The following is a 17,914-nucleotide window of genomic DNA, read 5'->3' on the forward strand; positions in this document are numbered from 1 at the left end:
TTATAACATTCTATACATCCTATCCATGAACATTCCAGAAATTTATCAATATGATATACATTGTATGCTCAGATATTCAAGGCACAAAATGATGTTACACTTGTCAAGAAAATTACATAAATTTTGCTAGTTGCAGGAATCTAATATCAGTTCTAAAAATAGAATGAAGTCATTGTTAATATCATCTTTGCAAAATTTGCAATTCCTTTTTCTAGAATTGCTGTTAAATCAACTACAACCAATGTCATATTCAATATTACTTTCCGCTGATATATTGAAGCAATCTTTACCGTTCAGTGCTTACACTTTGATTATAGCACATGTTTAGGTAGTGTTGCTATGAGGAGAATGTGGGTGTGTTAAGTTATTTTACAAACTTTGACAGAAAAGATGGGGTAGAAAATTCACTTTGTCCATCTAATTGCTACTCAGCATGAAATGAAAAGTTTTTATTAAGCCTCGGTATTGAGAACTGATTAAAAATTTTGTCTGCTGCCTACAGTAATATGCTTTTGATGCATGACATTTTTAACTTGTTCTTTTTATTTATTACAACACTTGGTTAATTTCTTTTCTTTTCTACTTGTCTTATCCAAATAAGACTTTTATTGCTATATTGGAAGCACGCACAGTTAGACCTATGTAGGGACAATGCACATTTTCCATAAATTAATGTACAGAAATTTTCATGGGAAAATACAGCATTTTTTTCATAGAAGTATGATTGGATACTCGTGCTTTAAAAATTATCAGGAAATGGTCTGCATATCAGTGGGAAAAATTTGATACCTAAAGAAGACTAAGAAATTGGTTTCACTGTTTTTCTTCTAAGCACAGGGCAGTAAGGAGTATTTTGAAAATTTAACACTATATGTTCAGGGGTGGAAGTGTCTTCCTATGGGCTGGTATCATGTTAACTAGTATTTTAACAGTCTAGTAGGGAACAGGTTTCATACACATATATCTCAATAACATGTTTTTGTCCTGAATATGCATTTAATAATTGCAATCTGATGTATAATCTCCATTCATCCATCTGAGGCTTTTTTTTTGATGATTGGATAGATATGGGTCTTTCAGAATTAGTAGCTTTATGTAAATATTTTTCAGGTCATAGTGTCCATGGCAGTACAGTGTATGCTGGGATAGATACAGCCAGTGGAGAATTAGTAGCTATATCAGAATGGGTTTTAAAGTGGCGCCATATAAAACAGAAAAGAACTCAAAGAGTTGATTATGAAGACAAGGAGGGTGCTACTTACTTAAAACAGGTAAATGAAAGAAATGAGTTAATATTGGTCAATGTCAATGAGAGGACAACTTAAAGATGGGAAAACAATTTGAGACTAATAAGAAAACTAAGAGTAAAAACATGCCTTCAAGGTCTAAGTAGAATTTTTCTCATGCTACAATTTTGTCATGAATATTCATCCGCGTTTCAACTATGTCAATTTGTTTTAATATTATAGGCAATGAGTTGGATTTAACAGACTAATGATCAATAGTTGGTGTTAGTTGCAAGATAAAATCAACGTATGTACTTTTTTTGAAAATATAAATTGACTTGCTGTGTAAGAAGCAGGAGAAAAGCTTGCACAAATAAATTGTATATTATCCAGGGTTTCCCCTGGGTCAATTATTTTTTTCGCCACCTCTTTCGCCAAAACAATATATTTTTCGCACTTTATTCTTTTTTTCGCCAAGTAACACAAATATATTTTTTTTTTTAGATTTTCCTTTTTTTCCAGCACCCCTCCCCCTACTGAATAGGAAGTGGTTTTTACAACAAAACGAAACATCTTATCACTTGGAATTGATCCCTTGTGTAAGGTGAAGTCAATACATTGAAGGGTTACTCTCATGCCAACCTTTTGAATAGATTTCTTCATAACGACCATTTTCTTTTCTAGACCATCGTAAATAAGTAAAACTATATGCTTGAAACACGTGTGTCACTGAACACTGATACGATTTTGAAGTACCCACTCAAATCAATGATCCATATGATAAAGTTTTAAATCAGAGACGTTTCTTGCTTTTGAACATTTTTCGTCATAACAACAATTTTATTTTCTAGACTATCATTAAAAGAAGGAGAGGAAGCGTAAAAATTTTGCAAACACGTGTGTCGCAAAGTTGTTAATAAATCCCTTTTATGACATGAAACAAAAGCCATTTAACCATATTATTTTGTCATATCATAAAATCAACACCTTTATTAATTAGTCCTTTGATGTCGATAGCTATGAAAGCAATCAGCTGATAAAGTTCAAGGTGAATTCCGAGTATTGTCTGATAGGAAAGTAAGAGAAACCCGAAAAAAGTAAATAAACAAGATGGCTGAAAATAAATCGTTATATATATTTCTTTCGCCAAATTCTTTCGCCAATGACGAATTTTAATCGCCACAATTATTATTTTTTCGCAAATTGCGAAAATGGCGACCACCAGCGGAAACCCTGATATTATCCAACAATAAACATAATTGTATATATACAAGCTGAAGGACGCCTATAGTGCGTGAGTTTCTCGCTGCATTGAAGACCTATTGGTGACCTTCTGCTGTTGTCTGTTCTATGGTTGGATTGTTGTCCCGTGACACATTCCCCATTTCCATTCTCAATTTTATGTCTCACTTATGACCAATTTACATTTAAAAATCAGAGTTATTTCCCTTTGAATATATTTTTTTTGTGTTTGCATATCTTTTGTGCAGTTGTCAGTAACTTTGTATGAATGTAATTTTTATAACATTTGAATAAAAAGAAATTCGGGTTTATGTAAATGGGACAGCAACCCAATGACATAAACAACCAGAAAAAATTGAGAAAATGAAAACTATAGAGACTTAAGAAAATTCAAAGAATAAAGGCATAGAAACAAATAACTTTCCACAAGGCACCAGATAGAAGATTAAAGATTAAGCAATAACAGTGTCACCAAACTCAGTAGGGGTGAACTCAGGGGTGTGAAAGGGTAGCCAAGTTCTTGTTACAATAGTGACACCAGAAGGTGTGGAAAAGTATGGTGTTTTATGTGATGTCATGTATTTTGTTGATAATAATACACCTTATCCCTCTTTGTACATTATGACAAGGTAGAAATGTCTGTAAAAAATGAATTTATGAGAGAAAAGAGCTAAGGATCGTAAGAAAAAGTGAGTGTTTTATGGTGTCCCAAGTTCAAGTATTGCAGATGTCAAATTGGCAATACAAATTTGGTATTAAAGTTATTGCTTTTTTATTCCAGATTACAAGCATTGAACAAGAAATACACAGCTTGATTCGATTACGACATAAAAATCTAATTCACTACTTGGCAATAAAGTATATACAGGAGGCTGGGAAATGTACAGTTTATGTAAGTAAATATTTTTATAAAAATGTCTTTCATATTACAAGAGAGGAGAAATAAAGATTTTAGCAATTTTTTTGAGAAAAATTCATACATGTCAAAATTTGGTTAAATGAATTGTAACAGAATAATGTTAGAGATGGGTCCTTAGCGTGACACGGGATTGACTGATTTTTTAAAGCAATTGCTTTCATGCCGTCGCGTATGGCCATCTTTGTGACCCAGATCAGAGACTCCGCCCAGATCAAGCCATAGTATTTTGTTAAACAGGCTCCTGGTCTGTCATTCTTAATCACCAATGTATGTTTTCTAATGCAATACATAGCTTGAAACATTTGAAAAACGTTAGTGGATTTAAGAAGTTTCAGCATACGTTCTTGTAGATGTATTTTTGTATTTAGGGGGACAACAGTTTGACTATCAAAAAACATAGACGTCCGAGTGAAAAAAATGCATTTTTATACCTGCGATTCCGTTTTCGGTTCGTACGATGTTTCAACAAAATATGGAATCATTTCAGTTGTTGATTTAGTATTGCAAATTTGACTGAATTATCTTTTATAATATACGGTTTTATATGTTTAATTGGTGTTTTTTTAAGAAAGAGGTCAGGTGCTCTTGTTCATTCATAAAATTGTCGTTCATTCATAAATTTATCGTAAAATCAAAATCACTACACAGGTTATCAGGTTATACGTAGTGTCAAATGATTACCTGTAATCTAAAAATAGACAAAGTTAACGGACCTATTTTGTTGATTTGTTTGCGCAAATAATTTAGAGGAACGAAACCCTTGTTAAAAACACATAACAATAAGTTTGTTTTCCTTTTTTGTCATAACTCCGTAAGATTTATCGATCACCTTACTAATGAAATGGACCCGTCCAAACGTGATAGATGCCAATTAAGTCCAGATGAAGAGATATTTACAATTTGGAATTTTCTAGTTTCATAGATTAAAAAAAGTACATCCTTTTTGGATATCATATTCAAAACTGGGTATGCATGACAAATGATAAAACCATTATCCTCGTCTTTCCAATGGACGAGTCTACTACGTTTGTTGACCCTCGACGGTCCACCGTGTTTGCAATTTTATTTCACATGTTTTCGAAATATTGAAGATCATTTTCACAATGTTTCCTGAAAATTGGATAAATATCAAAGCAACTTAGAGCTGTTTGTTCTTGTTCGTTTAATGACGATTTAATGTCATGTTTGTCTGTGATGGCCCCTCTTTTCGGGATTGAACGAGAATTATAGTTATCTCGTACCGCATGAGGATGACACATATCAACTGAGCAATAATGTTTGGGACTTAGTTTTTAAGAAATGATGACAAAGTAACATTATGAAAATATTTTTAGTCAGCTGAAATATATATTTATTTTTTACATGTTTATGTCTTGTAAAATATTTTGTTTTTTTCCCGTTTTTCAACATTTGCGTCTGGAAAGTTGAAATGTTTTTACTGAAGTGTTAAATTTAAATTAATTATGAAAATTAAATCAATAAAGGAAATTATTGCCCAGTTACAAACACTACTAGGGGATAATCCATTATAATTTCTCTTGGAGTTATATGTTTCAGCACATGTATATTTGACCCCAACTTTAGCCTGGTAAACGTGTTGTCTCCTTGTGAAATATAAAACATATTAAAAATGACTTTCTGCTAAAGTCTTTAATTGGTATAAAGTTAAAACCTTCTTAATTCTCACTAATTCTTAAATATATGTGGATGAAAAAAAAGTCCCCAAAACATAAACATGGCAGCAATTGCTTTTACAGCCTTTTAGGCTTTGATTTTTAAGCTTGACACATAAAAGTCGAATGATTAAGCGTGAAAACGGGAAACGTAGTTAGGCGGGACATTGGTAATTACATGTGCTCTTATGGCAACGAGAAGAGTGATACAAGATTCTCACTAAACAAAAAGTAGTATCAGGGATCAGACCCCCTCAGTGAGACACTCTTATAGTTCCTCATTACTATTGTAGATAAGAACCAGCTTCCGTATTTTCATATGTGCCACAGGAAATCCTGACATATTTGGACAAAATGCTTCATTTTAATCTCAATTATACTGCTGATAAGTATTTACATGTACCTGTTATTAAATTGTGATATTAGCTCAGAAGATCTTGGAAAATATATTAGTGGAATGTACATATGATAGAAATGCACTGTTCCTTTCAAATGCCAAACACAACACTTTTTATGCCCCATTTATGGGCATTATGTTTTCTGGTCTGTGTATCTATTTGTCAGTATGTCTGTTTCTTTCTTCCATCCATTCTTTTGTCCATTCGTTGTCTGTCTCACTTCAGGTTATGGTTTTTGGTGAAGGTAGTTTTTGATGAAGTTGAAGTCCAATCAACTTGAAACTTAGGACACATTTTCACTATTGTATGATATATCTAATGTAAATGCAAAATTAGAGTTTTCACCCGATTTTCATGTTCCACTGAACATAGAAAATGATAGTGTGGATGGGCATCTGTGTACTACGGACACATTCTTGTTTCCTAATCTGTTAAAACATTTGTAACTTTATATGTAAAATGAGTGATCATTGCTATTTTGAGCCTTAAGGTGGTACCTAACACCTGAACAAAAATTGATTTGGCTCGTTTAATTTTCTTAAAATTTTGACAAAGTATTTACTTTGAACTTTTGACAAAAAAATAAAAACTTTCAAAAAAATTGAACCAACTGTTTAATCAGGAAAATTACACTGGTTATATAGCAGTTTGACAAAAACTTATTTTGATCATTGAGAAGCTTAATATTCCCTTAACAGCACGACGTCATTAAAACGTTCTGCTGATTTTACAGAGTTATCTCCCTGTAGGGTAAGGTACCACCTTAAGTCTGTGCATCATCTCATTTCTGTTGGATTATTTGGCGCCTGGAGTCTGGGCCCCTGTTTCTTTTTTATGTCTCATATTAATTTTTTGGATCCTGGAGTCTGTGTGTCAGTTCATTATTCATCAATCATAATCAAAGCAAAATTTTTGAATGTTCCAGTACAATTCATATCAATCTGATCACTTATGCCCACATTTTACAGTAGCCTGAGTTGTTCAATGTAACATGCCCAAATAAACTTCTTGAGACCAGAAATATCATTCTGTAATCTATTCATGTTTCACTGACACAATTTTCTGTGATAGTCAATTTTTAGTTATTTTAAAGAAGAGATCCACTTTATGTTGTCTATATATTTATTATTGTGTAGTATGAGAGCAAAACTTTAGCAACCCATAGAAATAAACTGACATTTTCTCTTATTCATTTAAGTATGTTTGTCTGATATTATCATTTGAATAGTATCTGAAGACTTTAAGCATGTTGTAATTTATTATGAATAAATGATATGCTGGTAAAACACTTGTATGCTTCCATTCTTGTTGATCACTCTATTATACAGTAAATATTGAATGTAATGTTTACATTTATGAATGTAAATCTTTGTCGGTTAAGGTTTTTCTCCATCAATTTTTTCATAGCTAATTTTCATTCTGGGTGGATGAGTGGTCTAAGTAGTTCATCTGCACTAGCCTGTCAACATTAAGGTGGTGATTTTCAACTCGAAAAGGCAAGGCATGGTGCTTTTGACTCTGATTCTAATTAACCAGAAACTGTAAGGTGAGTCTATGTTGGTACTCATGCATCCACCACCAATAAAACTGATTATTGTAATATACCCAAGTGTTAGAAAAGTGGTGTTAGACACCAACAATCAATCAATCAAACAATCAATCCAACAACCAGTCTTTGGACATTAGGTCTCTGTTGGAACTCCTGCTTTCTCCACCAATAAAACTTATCACTAGATAGAGCCAAATGTGAAAGTGATGTTATACATCAACAATCAATCAAACAATCAGTAATTTGATGGATTTTTGATGCCTCTGATGGCACTCCTGCTTCCTCCATTAATAAAACTGATCACTGTAATATAGACAAGAGTGAATGTGGTGTTAAACAACAATCAATAAAAAAAAAGAAGTAATTGGACAGATTTGTAATGCTTCCTCCACCATTTAAACTGATCACTATAATATAGACAAGAGCGAATGGGGTGTTAAATACCAACAATCAATCAATCAATCAACCAGTAATCTGTTGATACTCCTGCTTCCTCAAAAAAATATGAAGATTAATCTTTTGATCGGTATGAACTTTCACTTCTACCTGTGATAAATCGTCAACAAATAATCAACTTATCAATCAAAAAATCAATTAATCAATTATTCACTCAACATACATATCCACTGTCCAAAACCAACCAAGCAATATTTAGAAAATATCCTTAGATCTTGTTGGATGATGGAACATCCATGAAAATGCAATCACCAACCAATCAAACAACCAAAAATTTATGCTAGTAAAGGGGGAGACGTCCATTGACAATTATTTCGACAATTGAATTTATTTTTTGATAGGATTAATAATAATAATTCTGGTATATTCACTTATCATTGAAGACTGTATGTTGATGCACATATTTCTCTTGTTTATTTTTTTTTAAGTTGCTGTCTTATTGTCAATACACTATGTCTCCTTTTATTCATATTTGTCAGATATCAAACTAAAAATGATTTCACTATCAATTAAATTGATTTTTTATTATGATCTTTGGCTTTAGTACAGATTCATGGTTTGCTTGAAAAGTAATATTATGAATAAAAAGGAAAAGATATAGTGCTGTGATTCAAAAGACTTTCTTGACTGTTATAGTTTAACACAAGATATTGGTCTAATCAGTTCTTGTAAGTTCATTTGTAAGCTGTTATTCCTGTTGTCATATGCATATGACATGAATATTGTTTGCCCTATACTATGTCACATGTTTCTGTTCCATAAAAGTTTGAATGTTTTAGAATCCTTCAATGTTTATTTCATATAGCTTTGCTTCTTTAGTTTTAGTACCTGCAGCTCTAGTGCCTCCTATATAAAGTTGTCCAGTTGTGTTGATGGCAAGAGACTGTGGAAACTCTATTCCTATGTCCTTGGTATTGAAATATGAAATCAAATAACCATTGTCATTGAGGATGTGTAAGATGCCAGTATACGGATCCATCACAACAACATTGTCACTTGGTGTTGTCACAATGTCTACTGGTTTGAATGGTTCACTCTTATTGATGGTTGGATGACCTGTATACTGGTTTATTATATGTCCTCCTTGTTCTAAGATCACTACTTTACCACGGAAGTCATCTGAAATCTTATCCACTACATGTATATTTCCAGTGCTCGTACTGGTTATATTCAAAGTATAGGTAAACAAAGGTTGATTATGTTTATCATGTTCATACACAGGTTCCTTGTCTCCTTTCTTGTTCATTATGATTACTTCACCTCTTTTTAGTTCACTATTAAAAGCTCCTACAACAAGTTTATTGTCACTGACAACATGTATGGCTGTGGGATATAAAGGTGTAACATCATAAACAGAATCAGTCAGTTCACCACTACTGTTGATTTGTTGTAACTTTGATTTCCCATTGACACACAGAAGGAGTTGATTAGATGGAGTAACTGCTATTCCACACACATTAATGTTGAATTTAGACATCACCTTCAGATTGGTTCCTTCAGGTTTTACTCTCTGTAATATTCTGAGTGTCCCGGAACTTATCCAAATTGACTGGTCAAGGCGTGGACTTAAACATGCTATGCCATCAAGTACAGTCTGGTATTCTCTATTGATGACTAGGGAGATGTTTATTTCTGCTGACAAGTTTCCATCATCTTGTAGCGATCCAATGTGAGATTGGTTCAAATTTCCTGGAACAAATTTCGGGGAAGAACTATAGTTAGGCTTGGTTCGCGGTTCTTGGGTTTCAGTGAATTTCTCCATCTTCTTGACCTCTTTGAAGAATTCAGAAGCATTGGAAAGGTCAATACAGTCCTGGACTTCATTGATTTTGTCCTCCTTCTGGTTTGTGAATGATGATATAGCGTTAAGATCTGACTTGACTGATAATAAAACAGTTTCGTGATTCTGTTCCAGTTTATTTTTGAGTTCTTTAAAATATTGTTCTACTTGTTGTTTTACAGTTTTTTCATGCCTTAGAATATTTTGGCTTTCTTTTGAATACTGTGAATTCTCTGCTAACACTAGTTTATTGAGCTGTTTTTTTTTCATATTCATGTTAGAATTACTCTTCTGTATTTTACTTTGTTCTTTTTTAAGTCTTTCTACTTTGATGTTGTATGCATCACTAATTTCGATTAAATCGTGCTTCTTATGAACTTTGGCAACACAGGTTGGACACACTAGGATCTCACACATATTACAATAAAGACATGATGATTGTCCAGTGTGTTCATCACACTTGATATTGGTAAAATCCAGTTCTTCAGTATGCAATCCAATTTCTTCTCTACTGATTATCTTATGATCAAGTGCATTTTTGAATTGAGAATGTACATTGTCCTTGCAATAACCACACATCAGAATTCTGCAGTCCATGCATTTCCACTGTATTGGTCTTTCTGTTTTACATAACTTACAGTTGACAGGAACTTGACCTCCTCCAAACGGCTGAGAGGAAGCCATATTTGTCAGGTGTGTCCCAGGTATTTCACTTCCTTGTTTGATCTATTTTTAAGTTGTTATGATCAACAAGTTAAATACCCTTGTACTTATTGAATATACTAAAACATGATTACAGCATTTATCGTTTGTGTAAATTTAAATACCATGATTGAGAAGACCATAAATATTATATTTCACATGCTGACAATAATTTACAACCTATTAGGTTACCTTAACTGACTGTCCCTAAAATAATCTACTTATATTTTAGTCTGTTTGACTGTTAGTCTTTCTGTTTATCAATGCATCCATCCATTCTAAATCAAGTTCAAAAATGATGTGAACTTTAAAAAAAAATTATGCTAAATTATGGATTTTACCCATATATTACAGATCACTGATCAGGTTAAATTTTTTTTAGGGTAGTTTCCAATAAAGTTGTAGTCATGTCAACTTGAAACTTAAAAAATCAAATAAATTAGGGTTTTGAACCAGATTTCACTGTTTACTGAATATGAAAATGTGATAGTATGAGCGGGGCAATGAGACAGATGGACACATATTCTTGTTTAGACTACTTTCTTTTCTGTCCATTTTGGTTTGATCTGCCCTTCAATGTTTGAATTAGGTTTTAGACTTTAAAATTGTTTGGCTTCCAACAGTACTGCAGAGATTCTTTTAGGAGATGCAGTCAAAATTTGAACCATTAATGCTATTATGGTTGAAGATACTAACAGAGCATCATAATTTTAGTGATACCAATGTCAAGTCATCGTAAAGGACATTTACCATTTGCAATGAATATTGATATGACATGAGTCATGTGACTTACAATGGGTCTCAGTCAATATTTTGAATAGAAAAATATGTTGTTGCATTTGTATCAGTCATGCAGAAAAGTCATATTTACAACTAATTATATTTAAACATGACTGTTATCAATTGTGTTAAATATGAGAAATTCTTTTTTACATTTTTAATTAGATTCTAAGCATGAAATCAGTAGCATATATAAGACCATTGTATAATTTTTATGCCCCACTAAAGGGCAGTATGTTTTTTCGGTCTGAGCGTCTGTTTGTTTGTTCGTCGGTTCATCTGTTCGTTTGTTTATCTTATCTGTCCTGCTTCAGGTTAAAGTTTTTGATTTACGTAGATTTTGATGAAGTTGAAGTCAAATTAACTTGAAACTTAGTTCACATGTTCCCCATGATATGATCTTCTTAATTTTTATGCTTTATTAGAGTTTTGACCCCAATTTCACGTTCCACTGAACATTGAAAATGATAGTGCGGGTGTGGCATCCGTGTACTATGGACTCATTCTTGTTTGTCATATTTTCATTACTGTCTTATTTTTAGGCAGATTGGCACTGAATTGCAAAATGTGCATCTGGTTAAGTAAAAAATGTACTGTTAATGTTATTACCAATTAAGATACAACTAATTCTATTTAACTGGTACTGATATGAATTGTGTTAAACATGAGAAATTCTTTTTTACATTTTCAAATTGATTTGTTAGCATGAAATCAGTAGCATATATAAGACAATTAGATAATTTTGTTCTATATCTTATAATTGTTTTTATTTATATTTTCCAAACAGATTTTAATGGATTACTCTGGAGGTGCGAGTCTCAACATACATATAACAGAATCACGTCCATTGTCAGTAGATATCATCAAGGCTTAGAAGAGATTTTGTATGCATTAGATATTTACACAAAAAAGATGTGGTACATAAGTACCTAAGGGTAGGTAACTGATGTTCAAATTATATTCAAAGTGTATGCTTGTTCAATTAAATATGTAAAGCTCGACATAGGGATAGTGATCCAGCGGCAGCTGCGTAAGCTAACTTCTTAAAAGCTTTATATTTTAGAAAGTGGAAGACCTGGATGCTTATACTTTGTATTTAGATGCCTCATGTTACAAAATTTCCGTCAGTCACATGTCCAATGTCCTTGACCTCATTTTCATGGTTCAGTGACTACTTGAAAAAAAAGTTAAGATTTTTTGTTATGTTAAATTCTCTCTTATTAATGTACAAGTAATAGGATAACTATATTTGGTATGTGCGTACCTTGCAAGGTCCTCATGCCCGTCATACAGTTTTCACATGACCTCGACCTCATTTTATATTAATTCATAATACTTACGTAATTGGAAATTACATTAGGATTATCTCCCCTTAATTAGTATTCACACCGCCGACCGCGCTTTAAAATATCAATAAAGTGCTCAGGTATATCGACTCCCACCACGCATGCGTGATTCCCCAGTCTTCTTCGGCGAAAAGTGTTCACACGCTTTTTTTTTTCCTCTCGGAAATGTAACTTTTTTTATTTATATATTTTTTCATTGTCAACATGGCAGAAGCTTTCATTACGGCCATTAATTCGGCAAGTGAAGAAGCAAATTCTCCTAAAGCTACTTCGTCTCGCTCTGATAATAAAAACGAGAAATCGTCAGGTAAACAGACCGGAAGTCGTAAAAAGACGACAAGTTAGTCTCGTAAAGCTAGCAGCACGTGTGCTAAAGAAGTATCAGAGGAACCGGAGACAATGTCAACAACAGGTTTGTCTGTAAACATAGAAAATGAATTGAGGGCAGAAATTTCTAGTGTCAAAGAGACCGTTAATTCGGTGAATTCTCGAATGGACATTTTTCTACCTCTTTTCGAGAAGTTCGTTTCTCAAACTGTCACTTCAGGTGGACAAATAGAAACGGACAGAGAAATTGCCACTTCAGGTGGGCAGAACATTTCTCAGGACTCGAGGGACATTGCCACGTCAGGTGGGCAAAATTCTCTCAGACATGCTAGTATTGCAAATCATGATAATGACATTGATGATGCAATTTCCCTTCAACCGGATAGAGACGAAAGAAGGGGTCTTGATTTAGATTTAGATTCTGACAATGAATCCCAACATTCTTCTGTAAAAAAAACAGTACACACAACCGTTTTCAGAGATATTGGATAGTTGATAAGGACTCTCTTGATACAGAAAATGTCAGTAGAGATATCCTTGGTGACATTTTTGGTGAAGATGCCAAAACTAAACCAGACAAATCTGAAGCTGGTATTGTTCTGGATCAAAGTCAGATTAATATTTTGAATCAATCATGGCACTGTGATAATTCTTTATTATTGTCAACTTATAAAGAGGAATATAGGGCTAGTTTTCCAGTGAGTGATAAATCAGCTGATATTCTTAACTTACCAAAACTAGATGACATTACTCAAACTTTACTGTGTAAACGACATGGTCCTAATGCTGGTAAAGCTCATAATAAAGTTTTTTCTAAACCTGAGAAATTTTTTGAAAATATGGCTTTCAAAGGTCAGTCAGCAGCTAGAATGGGTTTGATTATTACGGCATACATGCAACAAGCCTTGGGTTCATTAATGGAAAAACTCAATGATTCTGAACCAAATATTGATTTACTTGTACAAATGGTCAAAGACATTTTTGCCATGTCAGTGAAATCTATGGATCAAACAGCTAGAACAGGTGCATTTCATCATCTGATCCGTAGGAAAGCTACTTTGTTAGATACAGGTCTAGAGGAAATAACTGAGCTTAATGATAAGTTTTTATCTCTTAAATTGTCAAGTGATGGTGTTCTTGGGAAAGATTTTGAAGAGAAACTGAAAAATCGTTCAGAGACAAACAAACAAATCAAAGATTTACTACCAGAGTTAACTCGTAAATCAGCTACCTCAACTTCAAGTTTTAAGAGGAAGAGTGCTATCATTCATACTAGCCAAGACACTAATGGTCCTAAAGTAGCTAAAAATGACTTTTCCAATTTTCGCATTCCTAAGGTAGCAGCTAAATCTAGTGAAAACAAAGGTGGATTTAAACCTAATTTCAGACGCTCTGGTTCTGGTAGAAAAGAGGCTGATGGTGAAAAGAAAGGTTCTTTTCGTGGCAATGGTAGATCTAAATGACTACAAAAAGCAGGTAAATATTTTATGTCAGAATCCAGAGATACCTGCAGGAGGTCGTTTAAAACTTTTTTGGCAAAATTGGGCAAAAATAACAAACGACAGTTGGGTTTTAAAAATAATAAAAGAGGGTTACAAATTGGAATTTTCGGGGAAAATCCCACAAACAGGAATAAAGAAAACAAATGTTCCTGCGAAAGATTTACCTATTCTGTTAACAGAAATAGATCAACTTTTTGGAAAAAACGCTATAGAAAATGTACCTGTAAAAGAAAAAAACTACGGTTTTTACAGTACGTTTTTTCTAGTACCAAAAAAGACAGGCGATTTGAGACCTGTCATAAATTTAAAACCTCTGAACAAGTGTCTCCAGAAAAAAACACTTCAAAATGGATTCTCTAAACAGTGTCTTAAACTTAGTACAAAAAGGAGATTGGGCAATTTCTCTAGATCTGAAAGATGCTTATTTCCACATACCAATTCACGAAACACACAAAAAGTATCTAAGATTTTGTGTCAACAATCAGTGTTACCAATTTCTGGTGCTGTGCTTCGGTCCAACATCAGCACCACGAATTTTCACAAAAGTGTGTTCTGTAGTGGCAGCTCATTTACGAGCCCAAAATATTCGTCTAGCAACTTATCTAGACGATTGTTTTTTGCTAAATCAGACCAAAAAAATGCTGATTTCAGATCGAGAGAAAACGCTAAAACTCCTAACAAATTAAGGATTTGTAGTAAATCTAGAAAAGTCAAGCCTAATTCCAACACAACCAATAACATACATAGGAGCACTGTTTTCTCTAAAAGAGGGAATGGTTCGTCCTACATCAGAAAGGGTGTCAAAACTCCTTTCTGCAGTAGAACTTATCTTAAACAAGCAACAGCAAGAGATTTTCTACAATTATTAGGTATTATGGCTTCATGCATAGAATTAATTCCAAATGCAAGACTCTTTATGAGACCAATTCAGTTACACCTCCTTTATCATTGGAAACCAGTTTGTCAAAATCTAGGAATAAAAATTCCTTTTTCGAAACATCTAAAAGGTCACCTCAGATGGTGGTTAAAAATATAAAATTTGGTCATAGGCAGATCAATAACACCTTGGGAAACGTCAATAACAGTAACAACAGACACATCAAATTCAGGGTACGGAGCTCACATCAACAACAGTCTCATAGTTCAGGGTACATGGTCAGTAGAAGAAAAACTTCTCCACATAAATTCTTTAGAAATGGAGGCAGTTTTTCTAACTGTAAAACATTTTCTCCCAAAATTGATAAACAAAAATGTTCTTATTCGGTCAGACAATTCAACCGTTGTTCGTTACATAAACAAACAAGGAGGCACTCGTTCTCCTCAGCTGTGTATGAGAACTTGGAAACTTTGGCAATTAGCGCTAGAAAATCAAATTTTTCTGAAAGCTGCACACATTGCAGGAAAAAAGAACATTCTATCAGACCATTTAAGCAGGGTAAAATTCAACCAACGGAATGGTCATTAAACAAAGAGATAACACATGCAATGTTTCAGATTTGGGAGACACCTCACATAGATCTTTTCGCCTCTGCGAAAAATCGACAAACACAGATCTATTGCTCCTGGAACCCAGACCCTCAGGCTTATGTAATAGATGCTCTAACAATGCCTTGGAACAACATGTATGCATATGCTTACCCTCCAATTTGTCTAATACCAAAAATACTACAACACATGACAAAGTACAATTGTCAGTTAATTCTAATAGCCCCACATTGGCCGCGCAGACATTGGTACACAAATCTTCTGAAGTACATAATAGATTATCCAAGGAGCCTGCCAGTCAGGGAGGATCTATTACACCAGCCAAAAACAAACATATTTCATCCAAATCCAGCAGTTTTCAATCTGACTGCATGGTTTTTATCCACAAACAGTTTAAAGAGAAAGGTTTTTCTAAAGAAACTAGAAAATTACTCAGAGCCTCATGGCGCTCTGGGACTCAAAAAGATTACTCTGTCAAATTTCGAAAATTCAATAGCTGGTGTAATAGACGGGAAATTGATCCCTATAGTGCCTCTTTGACGGAGGCGGCTGAGTTTTTGACATATTTATTCTCAGAAGGTCTTCAGTATAGAACCATAGCTGGTTATAGATCTATGTTATCCTCATTCCTAGCTCCAATTGGGAAAATTCCAGTAGGACAACATCCTTATATAACTCATCTTATAAAGGGTGTTTTTAACTCGAGACCTCCAAAAGTAGCGCTTTGACCTGAATGGGACTTACCCTTAGTTTTAAAAAAATTAAAACAAGCACCTTTTGAACCAATGAAACATGCTCATTTGAAGTTTATTTCTTGGAAAACTGCATTTTTAATTGCAATTACTTCTTTCAGGAGATGCAGTGACTTACAATCTTTGTGTATTGGAGAAGAGTCGATTGTTGTGCAGAAGAAAGGGGTGACTTTTGTTCGTCATGGACTATCAAAACAGGATAGACCAAAACATTTTGGCAGCAAGATTTTTATTCCGTCTTATCAATCAGATAAATTATTAGATCCGAAGCGGTCTATTTATTATTATTTGAAGAAAACTGCACCTTTTAGAAACTCTTGACAGTGAGTTTGAGAACAAGTTGTTTTTATCTTTTATTGAACCGCATAAACCGGTTACATCACAGACTATTTCGTCTTGGATTGTTAATGCAATTAAATGTGCATACAATGAAAAAGACAAAAAATTTCGTGCTCATTCTACAAGAGCCTTGGGCCCATCTTGGGCACTTTTTAACAGCGCATCTGTGAAGTCTATTATGGACACAGCAGACTGGATAAAGGAATCAACATTTACTCGTTTTTATTTACGTCACATAGATGTTGAAGTTTTAAATTCTGTGTAAATAAGAATTTTGTATATATATGGAAGAAAATTCTGAAAAAAGAAAAAAAAAGGAGAAAAATTTATAGAAAATGGAAGAAAATTTTTTAACTGGATAGTGTTGTGTTATTTATATCTGAACAGATGTGAATAAAATACAGTATACAAAGTACAGAAAGATTCTTCAGCTGTGGATAGCTTAGAAATCTCCTAATGTAATTTCCAATTACGTAAGTATTATGAATTAATATAAAATTGGGAAATTTGTTCTCAAATTTTAATTTTATGATAGAATAATACTTACGTAATTTGCTCCCACCCACCTCCCCTTTTGAATCTTTTTTGGTGAACACTTTTCGGCGAGAGAGACTGGGGAATCATGCATGCGTGGTGGGAGTCGATATACCTGAGCGCTTTATTGATATTTTAAAGCGCGATCGACGGTGTGAATACTAATTAAGGGGAGATAATCCTAATGTAATTTCCAATTACGTAAGTATTATTCTATCATAAAATTAAAATTTGAGAACAAATTTCCCAATTTCATGGATCAGTGAACAAGGTTAAGTTTTGGTGGTCAAGTCCATATCTCAGATATTATAAACAATAGGTGTTGTATATTCGGTGTATGGAATGATTGTAAGGTGTACATGTCCAACTGGTAGTTGTCATCTGACCATGACCTCATTTTCATGGTTCATTGGTTATAGTTAAGTTTTTGTGTTTTGGTCTGTTTTTCTTATACTGTATGCAATAGGTCTACTTTATTTTGTGTATGGAATGATTGTAAGGTGTTCATGTCAAACTGGGAGGTGTCATCTGACCTTGACCTCATTTTCATGGCTCAGTGGTCACAGTTAAGTTTATGAGTTTTGTTCTTTTTATACCCCGTCAAAATTTGACGGGACGTATTATGGTATACAAATGTCCAGTGTCCGTCTGTCCGTCTGTCTGTCTGGTGTAAACATGTCGCACTGTAACTTGAGAACGACTTATCCAAATTTCATGAAACTTAATATAGTTGTTTCTTATGATGGTCAAATGATATGTATTCTTTTTGGTGAAAATAAGATTTAAACTTTTTGAGTTACGGCACATTGTAACTAAAACAGGGGTGTGTTTTTTTCACATGTCGCACTGTATCTCAAAAACGATTCTTGATTATGGCTTAAAACTTTTAACACTTCTTAGTTAT

At 33.6% G+C, this 17,914-nt stretch overlaps 1 protein-coding gene across 1 annotated transcript in view; it reads left to right on the forward strand.

Moving 5' to 3' along the window:
- The window catches only part of LOC134711162 (eIF-2-alpha kinase GCN2-like), a 145,289-nt gene that overhangs the window by 119,936 nt on the left and 7,439 nt on the right, over window positions 1-17,914 (forward strand). The window contains exons 11-13 of the mRNA XM_063571608.1: window positions 1,111-1,271; window positions 3,250-3,360; window positions 11,513-11,660. Of these exons, the coding sequence (XP_063427678.1) occupies window positions 1,111-1,271; window positions 3,250-3,360; window positions 11,513-11,599 (359 nt within the window). The 3' untranslated portion in view covers window positions 11,600-11,660. The remainder of the gene's footprint in view (window positions 1-1,110; window positions 1,272-3,249; window positions 3,361-11,512; window positions 11,661-17,914) is intronic.

This window comes from Mytilus trossulus, chromosome 3, assembly GCF_036588685.1.
Source record: "Mytilus trossulus isolate FHL-02 chromosome 3, PNRI_Mtr1.1.1.hap1, whole genome shotgun sequence".
NCBI lineage: Eukaryota > Metazoa > Mollusca > Bivalvia > Mytilida > Mytilidae > Mytilus > Mytilus trossulus.